A 15,242-nucleotide genomic window follows, 5' to 3' on the forward strand; every position below is an offset into this window, starting at 1 on the left:
ATCTTGACTCTTCTTAAGTCAATCCTCTTTCATAAATTATCAAACTGTCCTTTGTTGGCATTAAATTCTCCAGCTTTAGATCCTTTACCTTTTTTTTGCTTTATCATGAATCCGCGTCTTTTCTTGAATCACACAGGTGTGCCTATAGATCTACACAAATGCCTTTCTTCTGGCAATTCTGCACCCACAGAAAAGCAGCATTGTCAATACAAGACAAAAAGGTATTTCAAAAAAAGTACAAATTTTTCTTTTCTTTTTTTTTGAGACAGACCCTCAAGCTGTTGCTCTGGGTAGAGTGCTGTGGCATCACAGCTCACAGCAACCTCTGACTCCTGGGCTTAAGTGATTCTCTTGTCTCAGTCTCCCGAGTAGCTGGGACTACAGGTGCCTGCCACAACGCCCCGCTATTTTTTGGTTATAGCTGTCATTGTTTTTAGGCAGGCCCAGGCTGGATTCGAACCAGCCACCTCTGATATATGTGGCTGGCGCCTTAGCCGCTTGAGCTATAGGCGCAGAGCTAAAGTACAAATTTTTCACATCTGTTGGCACAGCTGCAGCAACAGCTTCAAGAATTCCCTTTTCTTTTTTCACAATGGTTCCTGTGCCGGATTCACTTATCTTGAAATGGGGGCAAGTGCAGCTGCAGAGCTCCATCTGGGGTACAGACCAAGCAATTCAACCTTTCTCTGCTTCTTGGAGCACTTTCAGCATCACAAGTTGACTTCATGTGTGTTCCACGCTGTTTTTTGTCATTGTTATTGTTGCAGTTGTCACTGCTCTTTTAGCTGGCTGGGGCGGGGTTCGAACCCTCCACCCTCCGTATATGGCACCAGCGCCCTACCCACTGAGCCACAGGCACTGCCCAGAGTTCCACGCTGTTATTCAAGGTTTACAGTATAGCCCTGAACATGATGAAAAATATGTGAGAGGGCGGCTCCTATGGCTCAGTTGGTAGGGCGCCGGCCCCATATACCGAGGGTGGCGGGTCCAAACCCGGCCGCGGCCAAACTGCAACCAAAAAATAGCCGGGCGTTGTGGCGGGCGCCTGTAGTCCCAGCTGCTCGGGAGGCTGAGGCAAGAGAATCGCTTAAGCCCAGGAGTTGGAGGTTGTTGTGAGCTGTGTGAGGCCACGGCACTCTACTGAGGGCCATAAAGTGAGACTCTGTCTCTACCAAAAAAAAAAGAAAAATATGTGAGAACCATGAGAGAGCACTTGTTACTTCAAGACACAATTTCCTGGAGAGATAAACTGCTCCTGCGGGGATGGTTAGTGTCACATAGCATTTTAAGCAGATACTCACAACACTTGAGCTCACCCGACAGCAATAGCACGTGGCTACATCATTATAGCAGTACAGTGTGAACTAAAGTTAATTTTATGCAGTTATAATATAATCCTGTACCTTTACATTTGTCTACATTTCTCTTGACTATGAATGATGCCATGTACTGTAAGTATCTGCATATGTTTTTTTGAGACAGAGTCTCACTCTATTGCCCAGGTTAGGGTGCTGTGGCCTCAGTCCAGCTCACAGCAACCTCAAACTCCTGGGCTTAAGTGATCCTCCTGCGTCAGCCTCCTGAGTAACTGGGACCATAGGCACTCACAATGCCCAGCTAATTTTTCTGTTTTTAGTAGAGATAGGCTCTTGCTTTGCTCAGGCTGATCTTGAACTCTTAAGCTCAAGTAAAATCACCCACCTCAGGGTCCCAAAGTGCTAGGATTATAGGTGTGAGCCATCGCACCTGGCCAAATTTAACTTTTTCTAATAGAGCTAAAATAAACCAGTGTCTACATATACAGTATTTTATGCGTTCATGACATATCTTTTCCTTAATATTTTGTATATTTTTAAGCTATGTGGTTCATCTGTAACCTTTTTCTTTTTTTTTTTGTTGTTGTTGTTTTTGGCCGGGGCTGGGTTTGAACCCGCCACCTCCGGCATGTGGGGTCAGTGCCCTACTCATTTGAGCCACAGGCGCCACCCTGTAACCTTTTTCAAATTGTTGCAAATCTCAAAAAAAGCTTTTCTTTTTCATCACATTAAGGTTTTTTTTAGATCGACTATTTTATAAGGTGGAATACTGTATGTTCAATTACTATCTGTCATTTTCTTCATTTTCTTTTCTTTCCTTTTTTTTTTTGCAGTTTTTGGCGGGGGCTGGGTTTGAACCCGCCACCTCCAAAAAGCTTTTCAATATATCTACATCTATCAAAAAAATCCACATATTGGGGCAGCGCCTGTGGCTCAGTGAGTAGGGCACCGGCCCCATATGCCGAGGGTGGCGGGTTCAAACCCAGCCCCGGCCAAACTGCAACAACAACAAAAAAATAGCCAGGCGTTGTGGCGGGCACCTGTAGTCCCAGCTGCTTGGGGAGGCTGAGAAAAAAAAAAAAAAATCCACATATTAATGGACCCATGCAGTTCAAAACCATATTGTTCAAGGGTCAACTGTATATTACTACAATTAATTTTGCCTGTTTGTTTTTTTCATACAGAGTCTCACTACATCACCGTTGGTGGAGTGCCATCTCATCACAGCTCACAGCAACCTCAAACTCTTGGACTCAAGCGATTCTCTTGCCTCAGCCTCCCAAGTAGCTGGGACTACAGGCACCCACCACAATGCCTGGCTATTTTTTTTTGGCCTGGCTATTTTTTATTGCAGCAGTCATTATTGTTTAGCTAGCCTAGGCCAGATTCGAACCCGCCAGCGTTGATTTATGTGGCTGGCGCCGAAACCACTGTGCTACGGATGTTGAGCCCTTGCTTGTTTCTTTTTATTGTTATTTTTTTTTCTTTGAGACAATATCTCAAGCTATCGCCCTGGGTAGAGTGCCATGGTGTCATAGCTCACAGCAACCTCCAATTCGGGCTCAAGCAATCCTGTTGCCTCAGATTTTCTATTTTTAGTAGAGAACAAGGGTCTCACTTTTGCTCAGGCTGGTCTCAAACTCATGAGGTCAAGCAATCCACCCGCCTTGGCCTCCCAGAGTTCTAGGATTACAGGCATCAGCCACCGTGCCCAGCCTTCTTTTCATGTGTTTTTTTGTGTGTTTTGTTGAGGCAGAGTCTCACTATGTCACCTTGGTAGAGTGCCTTGGTGTCACAGATCACAACCACCTCAAACTCTTGGGCTTCAGAGATTCTCTTGCCTCAGCCTCCCAGGTAGCTGGGACTACAGGCGCCCGCCACAATGCCTGGCTATTTTTTTTTTTTTTCTAGTTGTAATTATTGTTTAGCAGGCCCGGACTGGGCTCAAACCCACCAGCCCCAGTGTATGTGGTTGGCGCCATAACCATTGAGCTACAGGCACTGAGCCTTTCTTTTTTGTGTTTTAATGGACTCTAGAAAACCTTAAATGTGACATGTGGCTTTCAAATGAACACTGCTCTAGAGCCACGCATACCTGGGTTCAGATCTTGGCACTACCAAGATGTGTGAGCCTTAGTTTCCCTATCTGACTAAACAGAGATAAGAGTGCCTACTTCCGCTACTTGGGAGGCTGAGGCAAGAGAATCACTTAAGCCCAAGAGTTTGAGGTTGCTGTGAGCTGTGATACCAGTGCGCTCTACAGAGAACAACACAGCGAGAGTCTGTCTAAATTAAAAAAAAAAAAAAAAAAAAAAAAGGGCGGTGCCTGTGGCTCAGTAAGTAAGGCACCGGCCCCATATACCAAGGGTGGCGGGTTCAAACCCGGCCCTGGCCAAACTGCAACAAAAAAATAGCCGGGCCCTGTGGCAGGCACCCGTAGTCTCAACTACTCTGGAGGCTGAGGCAAGAGAATCGCCTAGTTGCTGTGAGCTGTGTGACAGTTGCTATGAGCTAGTTGCTGTGAGCTGTGTGACACCATGGCACTCTAAAAAAACAAAAACACTATCAGACCCCCACACTGAGGCAAGCTGAAATATGCCATCTCTCCACTCCTATTCAAAACAGTATAATAAAGAGAAAAAAAAAGAAAAAAATTATAAAAAATAACAGAGGAAAATAGTAACATACCAGCACTTTCTACTAAGCATGCTCATGTGCCTCTGTTACACACAGGCAATGTGTACCCACTGCTTCTCCAGCCAGCCTGCTGCTGTCACTTTGTGATTCACCTGGAGATAAGCCAGCATCCTCATGGCTGTCTCTCGTTTGTTTTTTGTTGTTTTTTTTTTCTGAGACAGAGTCTCACTATATCACCCTCAGTAGAGGGTTGTGGCGTCACAACTCACAGCAACCTCAAACTCTTGGGTTGAAGCGATTCTCTTGCCTCAGTCTCCCAAGTAGCTGGGACTACAGGCACCTGCCACAACGCCTGGCTACTTTTGTTGCAGTTGTCATTGTCTAACTGGTCCAGCCTGTGTTCAAACTCACCAGTCTTGGTGTATGTGACTGGCGCTGTAACCACTGTGCTACAAGCACCGAGCCTTTTCTCTCATTTTAATGTCACCAAAGGATGCCAGATCACACCGATGGGCATTTAGCTTCCCGTCTATCTGGTTTTTTTTTTTTTAATTGAGACAAGAGTCTCACTTTGTCACCCTTGGTAGCATGTCATGGTGTCATAGCTCACAGCAACCTCAAACTCTTGGGCTCAAGTGGTTCTCTTGCCTCAGCCTCCCGAGTAGCTGGGACTACAAGTGCCCACCACAATGCCCAGTTATTTTTTTGTTTGTCTAGTTAGCAGGTCTGGGCCAGGTTGGAACCCACCAGCCCCGGAACATGTGGCCAGTGCCCTAACTACTGAGCTATGGGCGCCCAGACCGGTTTTTCATGATTTTCAGCTATTATAAAACAATGCTTTGGCTCAGCACCTGTAGCACAGTAGTTACAGAGCCACCCACATGCAGCAAGGCTGGTGGATTCGAACCTGGCCCAGGACAGCTAAACAACGACAACTGCATCAAAAAAATAGCTGGGCATTGTGGCAGGTGCCTGTAGTCCCAGCTACTTGGGAGGCTGAGGCAAAAGAATCACTTGAGCCCACAAGTTTGAGGTTGCTGTAAGCTGTGATGCCACGGCAGTCTACCCAGGGAGAAATAGTGAGACTCTGTCTCAAGTGGCGCCTGTGGCTCAAGGAGTGGGGCGCTGGTCCCATATGCTGGAGGTGGTGGGTTCAAATCCAGCCCTGGCCAAAAACCACCAAAAAAAAAAAAAAAAAAGCAAAAAAAATGCTTCAATGAACATCCACCCTGGGACATATTCTTGGTGTGCTCTTTACAAGTGGTGGCGCATACCTATAGTCAGTCCCAGCTATGTGGGAGCCTAAGGCAGGAGGATCACTCAAGGATTGTGAGGTTTCAGTGAGCTATGACGATGCCATAGCACTCTAGCGTGGGCTACAAAGTGACACCTCAAAAAAAAGTCTTTTTTAAATTTTAGCCTTTTAACTGTATTTTTCTTTCCTGATATTGAAATAGGAAATATTTACTTAGATGATATCAAAAACAAAGGCTCTATAATCCAGTCAGCTCTGAACAGAGTCCTCTTCCCTCTGATCTTTCAGGAACAAACATTTCCTTCCAGAGTTGACAAGAGGGTGTCACTCTCATCAGAGCTTTGTTTATTGAATAAATACTAAGTGGCAGGCACTGTGCTAAGCATGTAACAAATTGTTTTATTTGTTCATTTGGTTTTTTTTTAGAGACAAGTCTTACTCTGTCCCAGGCGGGAATGCAGTGGTATCACCATAGCTCACTGCAATCTTTTTTTTTTTTTTTGTAGAGACAGAGTCTCACTGTACCGCCCTTGGTAGAGTGCCGTAGCGTCACACGGCTCACAGCAACCTCTAACTCTTGGGCTTACGCAATTCTCTTGCCTCAGCCTCCCGAGTAACTGGGACTACAGGCGCCTGCCACAGCGCCCGGCTATTTTCTTTGTTACAGTTTGGCCGGGGCTGGGTTTGAACCTGCCACCCTCGGCATATGGGGCCGACGCCGTACTCACTGAGCCACAGGCGCCGCCCAGCTCACTGCAATCTTAAACTCTGGGTTCAAGAGATCCTCCTGCCTCAGCCTCCTGAGCAGCTGGGACTACAGGCATACTATACCACCTTTCCCAGCTAATTTTTTTTTTTTTTTTTGCAGTTTTTTTTGGCCAGGGCCTGGTTTGAACCCACCACCTCTGGTATATGGCGCTGGCGTCCTAATCCTTTGAGCCACAGGCACCACCCTTTCCCAGCTAATTTGTGTAGAGTTGAAGTCTCGATATGTTGCCCAGGGTGGTCTCCAGCTCCTAGCCTCAAATAGTCCTCCTACCTCAGCCTCCCAAAGGGCTAGGATTATAGTCGTGAGCCGCTATACCAGGCCTGTTTTACTTAATTTGAATAATACCCTTATAGATGAAAAAATAACAACCTCAGGAGATAACAGGCTTGCAACAGCAGTGAGGACTGGCCGTCCCCTCTGCAATGCTGCCAAGCTTCTCCGATGGTAGAGGGAACGAGGCACCTACCTCAGAGAGTGGCTCTGAAGCAGTCTCCGGGTTCCTGAGGCCATCCCCCAGTGTGGGAGTGCTGTCCCCCCTCTGGCCCACGCTCAGCGCCTGCTCCCACTTCTGCAGAGCCTCCTCAAACAGTTCCATGCCTGAGCAGAAGCAGGAAGAGGAGAGAGAGTTAGGCTCCCCCAGTCTCACTCAGAAAGGGGCTCAGAATGGCAAGGGCAGGACTGTGTGGCCGGATTGGATCACTTTTTCAGGGCTGATCAGTTTCCAGGCCTTCATTCAAACCAGATTTGTTCTTGGGCACTGTCCCCTGTCCAGAAATGGCTAAAAACCATTGAATACAGTGTTTAGGGCAAAAGACGGGGCAAAGCAGAACCCAGAGAAGGGACCTGAGCTTAGGCTCCCAGGAGGCGGCCAGGGAGTCTGTGGCCTGCACCTTGCATGTAGAGACTCTCGGCGTTGCCATCGCTGGTGGTCAAAGACTCCTCTATCCCTCTGGCATCCCACGGTCCTGAGCACGCAGCTGTGGGGCTGGATGAGTTGACAGCTGCCATCTGGGCAATCAGTGTAAGGACAAAGAATGAGGCCTTCCCAGCTTCTCTGAAGGACACCTCTGAGACCTCCCCACTCCTGCCACATGGCTCGCACCCTCTCCATATAACCTCCCCGAGTGAGCCCTGGCCATACCCTAAGAAGAACCTGGACCCACAGACTCCAAGTGAGTGACTATGCCTCACGGAAACTGTCAAAGCAGAAGCAACACAAGCACCCAGCCCAGGAAGCAGCAGCCTCCTGTAAATGCTGCCCTGAGCGTTACCAGCGTAATCTTTCCTTGCTGCGAGCTCCTCTACCAGTTGGGCAAGGAAGATAAAGAATGCCCATTATGTGTGGCCAGGCAGAGCCCAGTTATCAGCCACGCCTCTCATCCACATGAGTGGCCACCCAGGCTGTGGGCTCTTCAAGGACAAAAACCATCTCTTGCTTGCTCTTGTGTCCCCAGGGCAGGGCCTGGCTCAGATCTGGGACTCAGGGCTTCCTGAATGAACTAATAACTAAATGAGTGAATGAACCAAAAGCCACTCCCCAGATGAAGACAATCCTTTCTGTCACATTTATCTCTACATCCTGGTGCCTGGCAGAAGCCCTGGCACAACATAGGAGCTTGTGCGATGTTTGCTGAGTGAATGATGATGTACTTTCATAGACATGTTATCTTCTTTAAGAGACCATCAGCGTCTCTCCTCTGCCCCATCCACCTCTCATCCCTATGCCCAGCAAAGGAGTAATCAGTGACAATCTCTGAGAGCCTGTGTGGACAGATGACTGACCGAGAATGAATGAAACCGCTGCTCCGCTCTCCCTACCAATCCATATGCTTCCCAAGGGGAGGATCCTGGAGGAGGCTGAGCTCATGCTGGGCCTGTGCCCCCTCCTAGCTGCTCACCGAGGCCACGCTGTGGGAGGAGCCCGAGTGCTTGCTGGGTTCAATGGAGGAAATGCCGCTCAACGTGTCATTGCTCTTGGTGCTGGGGCTCTGGACCCTCCGGCTGGAGTAGCCTGTGTGGGAAAGGAGGGTGGGGTCACATAGCCATCCCATCCAGCCTCTATACAGGCGAGCCCCTGGGCCACGCTCCCCTTCCTCCTCAGCGGGCACCTGTCCTGACCTTCTAAGTCAGGGTAACAGTAGAGCCCCCTAAGTGTGTGTATTGAACCTGTCCTTACTATCCTGCTCGCTGCCACATCCCTGTCACCCAACACAGGGCTGGGCCCAAATCGGCCAGACCTCTGCCTCCTTACTCACCCTCCCTGTGCTGTTGCATAAGTGATCGGCTTAGAATTCTCCTTCCAAAAGACATTTGAGGCAACACTTTTTATTCTATTTTTTTTTTTTTTTGTACAGACAGAGTCTCACTTTATGGCCCTCGGTAGAGTGCCATGGTATCACACAGCTCACAGCAACCTCCAACTCCTGGGCTTAAGCGATTCTCTTGCCTCAGCCTCCCGAGTAGCTGGGACTACAGGCGCCCGCCACAACGCCCGGCTATTTTTTGGTTGCAGTTCAGCCGGGGCTGTGTTTAAACCTGCCACCCTCGGTATATGGGGCCGGTGCCTTACCAACTGAGCCACAGGCACCGCCCTATTCTATTTTATTTTTTATATTTGAGGGAGAGTCTCACTCCCATCGCCCTGAGTGCTGTGATGTTATCATAGCTCACAGTAACCTCACATTCTTGGACCCAAGTGATCCTCTTGCCTCAGCCTTCCATGTAGCTGGGACTACAGGCACCCTCCACAACACTCAGCTGGTTTTTCTATTTTTAGTAGAGATGGGGTCTCATTCATGCTCAGGCTGGTCTTCACCTCCTCCAGAGTGCTAGGATTAGCTAGGATTACAGGCATGAGCCATTGCACCCAGCCTGAGGCAACAACTTTTTAAATTATACTAAAGGAATTAATTGGACATGGTAGCTCACACCTATAATCCCAGCATTTGGGGAGGCTGAGGCAAGAGGATCATTTGAGGCCAGGAGTTCAAGACCAGCCAGGGCAACATAGTGAGACTTCATCTCTACAAAAAATATTTTTACAAGCCAGGTGCGATGGCTCACACCTGTAATCCCAGCAGTTTGGGAGGGAAAGGTGGGCGGATAGCCTGAGCTCACCAGTTTGAGACCAGCCTGAGCAAGAGCAAGATCCCATCTCTAAAAAAACAAATAGTTGGGTGTTGTGGTAAGCACCTGCAGTCCCAACTACTTGGGAGGCTGACGAGAGGATCGCTTGAGCCCAATAGTTAGAGGTTGCTGTGAGCAATGATGCCAGGGCCCTCTACCAGGAGTGACAAAGTGAGACTGTGTCTCAAAAAAAAAAAAAAAAATATATATATATATACATATATATAAATTTTTTTACAAATTAGCCAGGTGTGGTGGCACCTGCCTATAGTTCTAGCTACCTGGGATACTGGGGCAAAGAGGATCCTTTGAGCCCAGGAATCTAAGGTTACAGGGAGCTATGTTTACCCCATTGCCCGGGTGACACTACAGCCTGGGTGACACAGTGAGACTATCTCTAAAAAAATGCATTAATTAGCGGCGCCTGTGGCTCAAGGAGTAGGGCGCCAGTCCCATATGCCGGAGGTGGCGGGTTCAAACCCAGCCCCGGCCAAAAACCACAAAAAAAAAAAAAAATGCATTAATTGTGGACAGGTGTGGGGGCTCACACTTGTAATCCCAGAATTTTGAGGTAGGAGAATTGCTTGAGACCAGGAGTTCATAGTAAGACCCCATCTCTATGCACAAAATATTTATTCTTTTTTTTTTAGAGACAGAGTCTGACTTTATTGCCCTCGGTAAAGTGTTGTGGCATGATAGTTCACAGCAACCTCCAGTTCTTGGGCTTAGGCAATTCTCTTGCCTCAGCCTCCAGAGTAGCTGGGACTACAGGCGCCCACCACAACGCCTGGCTATTTTTTTTTTTTTGTAGAGACAGAGTCTCACTGTACCACCCTCCGTAGAGTGCCATGACGTCACACAGCTCACAGCAACCTCTAACCCTTGGGCTTACACGATTCTCTTGCCTCAGCCTCCCAAGCAGCTGGGACTGCAGGCACCCGCCACAACGCCCGGCTATTTTTTTGTTGTTGTAGTTGTCATTGTTTGGCAGGCCTAGGCCGGATTTGAACCATCAGCCTCAGTGTATGTGACTGGTGTCCTAACCACTGAACTACTTGTGCCAAGCCCTGCCCCCTAGTTTTTAAATCTTTTGTGTATTAAAGAGTATATTTTGGGTGGCGCCGGTGGCTCAGTGAGTAGGGTGCTGGACCCATATACCTAGGGTGCCTATATCCCAGCTACTTGGGAGGCTGAGGCAAGAGGATTGCTTGAGCACAAGAGTTTGAGGTTGCTGTGAGCTACAAAGCCACAGCACTCTACCGGGGGCAACACTCTGTCTCAAAAAAAATTAAGAATAAAAATAAACAAAAAGGGACATAGCAGGACTTAGAGAGTATTGGAACAGTTTTTGATCTGGGGGATGATTATATGACTACATGTGTGTTAAAGCTCAGAATTCTATGCTAAAAAGCATGAATCATGCTGCGTGCAAATTAAATTTTAATTTCTAAAAGAGAAGGGGATGACCTTCTGTTCCTTGGCCTGGGAAGTCTCTCCTGCATGAAGGAGCCATGCCCTGTCAGCACCCAGGGACCTCCAAAGGGTCCTCAGATAATAAGAACAACCAAAACCACCACCACTGATCATCCAGCTGCATAGCCCACCCATCCTTACAGAGACTCCAGGAAAGGGGTTCTATGATCCTCCTGCTCCCAGATGAGGGGAACTTGGCTCTGAGACAGAAAGTCACTAACCCAAGATCCCACATTTAATAGTGGCCCAGATGGGATGTGACCCCAGCTTAGGCCCATCCCCCTAACCACACACCTACCTTTCTTCACCGACGGGACCTTCCTGGCCATGAGGATAGAGAGGGGCACTGCGCCCAGTGGCTCACCTCCCCTCTCAGGGCCAACCTGCTTCTTCCTCCGCCGTCGCCTCTTCAGCTGGTGGGCAGCCAGGGCCAGGGCCACGGTCCCCAGGGCTGTGGCAAAGAGGACCTTGCGCAGGCCTGGCGTCAACCGAAGCTGGGAAAATGCAGTCTGCAGGAGAGAGCGAAGTAGCTGGGTTACATCTCCCTAGGAACAGCCAAGGCACAGAGCTGCACTGAGAGCACCCAGGGTGCAGGACACATATTGGGCATTCAGTACGTTTGCTGACCAGAGGTATGACTTCAAGAGGCAGCCATCTCTAGAGATGAAACCTGACCAGCCTCTCTGAATTGTGGACCACAGAGATACAAAGAAGGAAAAATGCCAATGCTGGGCGGTGCCTGTGCTCAGTGAGTAGGGCACCGGCCCCATATGCTGAGGGTGGTGGGTTCAAACCCAGCCCCGGCCAAACTGCAACAAAAAAAAATAGCCGGGCATTGTGGCAGGTGCCTGTAGTCCCAGCTGCTTGGGAGGCTGAGGCAAGAGAATCACGTAAGCCCAAGAGTTAGAGGTTGCTGGGAGCCATGTGAAGTCATGGCACTCTACCCAAGGATGGTACAGTGAGACTGTCTCTACAAAAAAAAAAAAAAGAGAAATGCCGATGCTGAGGAGTGGAGATGGGGCCCAGCAGGTGTCTCTTGGCAGCGCTGGTCACAGTTACAGCAGCTATAGTGAGCAAGTGCCTGCTTGCACTAGAACTTGATCTATAGGATCCATCCACCTCAATCACCATCATTTTCCAGATGAGGAACCTGAGGTTCACATAGGGTAAGGCACATGCTCAAGGTGACAGAGAGACTGAAACTGACCCCAGGTCTGCGGACCCTGAGCAGATGATAACACTCACTCCACCCTACTATTCCCTCTGGGACTGGGAGCCCCTCGGGTGGGCCTGTATCCCACAGGGCAGAGCTTTAGGAAGCATCAAGAGTCCTAGCCAGGCAGGACGTGGTGGCTCACAACTGTAATCCTAGCACTCTGGGAGGCCTGAGGCGAGTGGATTGCTTGAGCTCAGGAATTCAAGACTAGCCTGAGCAGAATGAGACCCCATCTTTACTAAAAACAGAAAAACTAGCTAGGCATAGTGGTGACAGTCTCTCTGTCACCTGAGGCATCTGTAGTCCCAGCTCTTAAGAAGCTGAGGCGGTGGGCGGTGCCTGTGTCTCAGTGAGCAGGGCGCCGGCCCCATATGCCGAGGGTGGCGGGTTCAAACCCAGCCCCAGCCAAACTGCAACAACAAAAAAATAGCCGGGCGTTGTGGCAGGCGCCTGTAGTCCCAGCTGCTTGGGAGGCTGAGGCAAGAGAATCACATAAGCCCAAGAGTTAGAGGTTGCTGTGAGCTGTGTGATGCCACGGCACTCTACCGAGGGCTATAAGATGAGACTGTCTCTACAAAAAAAAAAGAGGCTGAGGCCACAGGATTGCTCAAGCCCAAGAGTTTGTCACTGACAGAGTGAGACTGTGTCTCAAAAAAGAAAGAGACTGAACTCTTGACTTCAGTTTTTCAGTCTGTAAAAGGGGCCAATAATGCCTTCCCTGAGAACCTCATATATTTTGACTACCTAGGACTATTTTTTTTTTTTTTTGAGACAGTCTCACTATGTTGACCTTAGTAGAGTGCTGTGGCGCCACAGCTCACAGCAACCTCAAACTCTTGGGCTTAAGTGATTCTCTTACCTCAGCCTCCTGAGTAGCTGGGATTACAGGCGCCCACCCAGCTATTTTTTGGTTGCAGTTGTTTAGCTGGCCTAGGCCAGGTTCGAACCCGCCACTCTCAGTGTATGTGGCTGGCACCATAACCACTGTGCTACCAGCGCTGAGCCTTTTTTTTTTTTTTTTTTTTTTATTGAAACAGAGTCTCATTTTGTTGCCCTGGGTAGAGTGCTATGGTGGCATCATCATAGCTCACAGCAACATCAAGAGTTGCTGGGCTCAAGAGTTCCTCTTGCCTCAGCCTCTGGAGTAGCTAGGACTACAGACACCTATCACAATGCCTGACTAATTTCTCTTTTTTTTTTTTTTCTGTAGAGACAGAGTCTCACTTTATGGCCCTCAGTAGAGTGCTGTGGCCTCACACAGCTCACAGCAACCTCCAACTCCTGGGCTTAAGCGATTCTCTTACCTCAGCCTCCCAAGCAGCTGGGACTACAGGCGCCCGCCACAACGCTCGGCTATTTTTTGGTTGCAGTTTGGCCGGGGCCGGGTTTGAACCCGCCACCCTCGGTATATGGGGCCGGTGCCTTACCGACTGAGCCATAGGCGCTGCCCCTGACTAATTTTTCTTTTCTTTTTTTTTTTTTTTTTTTTTGTAGAGACAGAGTTTCACTTTATGGCCCTAGGTAGAGTGCCGTGGCATCACATAGCTCACAGCAATCTCCAACTCTTGGGCTTAAGCGATTCTCTTGCCTCAGCCTCCCAAGTAGCTGGGACTACAGGTGCCCGCCACAACGCCCGACTATTTTTTTGTTGCACTTCGGCCAGGGCCAGGTTTGAACCCGCCACCCTTGGTATATGGGGCTGGCACCTTACCAACTGAGCCACAGGCGCCGCCCTAATTTTTCTATTTTTAATAGAGAGGGGTCTTGCTCTTGCTCAAGCTGATCTGGAACTCCTGAGTTCAGGCAATCCACCCACCTCAGTCTCCCAGAGTGGTAGGAACAGGTATGAGCCACCACACCCAAGTCTTAGGGTGAAGACTGGGCTGGGGCCCAGACTCCTAACCCTATCCCTCTTACTCCCCTCAAAGAAATGCCAGATACATGGGCCAGCAACAATGAGAGTACAGCTTTCCTGGACAATGAGGGACTCTGTGTTGAGCACCTCAGTGTTGTTTCATGGACCAGAGGGGTAAAGGGCAGGGCCACAGCCTGTCCCAATCCTTACCTGCCCAAACGTTGTATACAGGAACACAGGGATCTCAGCCACTGTCATGGCCAGGGCCTGGATCATGGACATGCCCTCAGTCCTCCGGAACGCCATGGCAGGACAAGCACCCCAGGCAAGATCCCTCGGAGCCAAGAGCTTACAAGGAGGTCTTCAACTGGTTGCTGGCTGGGTCCCAGGAACTGTCCACACTCCAGAAGAACAGGGACACACATACCAGAGAGTCCCCCCAAGGAACTAAGAGACAGATGCAGACACAAAAACACGTGCATGTAAGCATACAGAAATGCATACAAAAATGCCCAGGGGGATAAGGCAGAGACAAAGCCCATCTCTGGAATAGCAGGGCTGGAATCAGGCCCTGCCCTCTGTGCCTGCCAGGAGGCAGGCAGCCAAATGCCCCACAGACCCTTCACCCACTCTGAGTCCTTGGAGTGGAAACGGCTCTGGCTTGCTGGCCCAAAACCTGGAGCCTGGAAGACAGAGAGATCACTCTCAAACTTGGGGCTTTATGCCACCTTTTCTCAACCTTTTTAAACCTATGGGCCATTTGCTGAACAAAAATCTTAGGCCCCAGACTGAAAATCTTTTTTTTCACCTCCCATAAAGCCAAGAATGTTTTATTTCCTGTGGACTATGTTATGAAAGCAACAGTGCACTTCCCAGATAATAACAGCTACTACACATTGTGTATGTGTTTTATGTTGAGTTCTTTGCATAGATTTTCTCACTGAATCCTTATAATTTTGTGAAGTAGATGCTTTCCTCTCTACCTGTACCCCCAATTTTCTTTTTCTTTTTTTTTTTTTTGGTTTTTGGCCAGGGCTGGGTTTGAACCCACCACCTCTGGCATATAGGACTGGCGCCCTACTCCTTGAGCCACAGGGGCCACCCAAGTACCCCCAATTTTCAATGAGGTAACTGATTCGCTAAATCAGGAGTCCAAAGTCACATAGCTGGTACGTGGTAGAGGAGGATTTGGACCAAAGTCCAAATTTGGACTTTAGACTCTGCTCAGTGCAACCGTTCTGCTACATTTGACAAGGAGCAGGAAGCAGCAGCCCCAGCAGAACCACAGAGTATAAGGGCAGCTCCACCCTGACCCTTCTGAGACCCCCCCCCCCCAGGATACTCCATTGTCCCATTCCAAGGCCAGGGAGTAAGTGGCTTGATCACACATACCCGGAGACCCTGCAGGGGGCTCCCCAACTCACAGGACCAAGCCCAAGGATGTCTTCAAGGTCTCTTGGGACCTCAAGCGGAAGGAACATGCAGGCCAGGACAGACCCTGTCCTCCTGGGATGGCAGCCAAAGTCCCTGGGACAGCACAAGAAACAGCTTATCCCCAATGAGTGGGAAGGACTGCTGATCCTATCATTCTAGCT

At 49.2% G+C, this 15,242-nt stretch overlaps 1 protein-coding gene across 1 annotated transcript in view; it reads right to left on the minus strand.

The window, feature by feature from the left end:
* The window catches only part of MIGA2 (mitoguardin 2), a 28,422-nt gene extending 14,451 nt beyond the window's left edge, over positions 1-13,971 (minus strand). The window contains exons 1-5 of the mRNA XM_053560006.1: positions 13,858-13,971; positions 10,875-11,085; positions 7,876-7,988; positions 6,868-6,985; positions 6,444-6,574 (exon numbers count right to left, since the gene is read on the minus strand). Coding sequence (XP_053415981.1) covers positions 6,444-6,574; positions 6,868-6,985; positions 7,876-7,988; positions 10,875-11,085; positions 13,858-13,953 — 669 coding nt within the window. The 5' untranslated portion in view covers positions 13,954-13,971. The remainder of the gene's footprint in view (positions 1-6,443; positions 6,575-6,867; positions 6,986-7,875; positions 7,989-10,874; positions 11,086-13,857) is intronic.
* Positions 13,972-15,242: the final 1,271 nt, after the last annotated feature.

The sequence above is a fragment of the Nycticebus coucang genome, chromosome 2 (genome assembly GCF_027406575.1).
Source record: "Nycticebus coucang isolate mNycCou1 chromosome 2, mNycCou1.pri, whole genome shotgun sequence".
Lineage (NCBI taxonomy): Eukaryota > Metazoa > Chordata > Mammalia > Primates > Lorisidae > Nycticebus > Nycticebus coucang.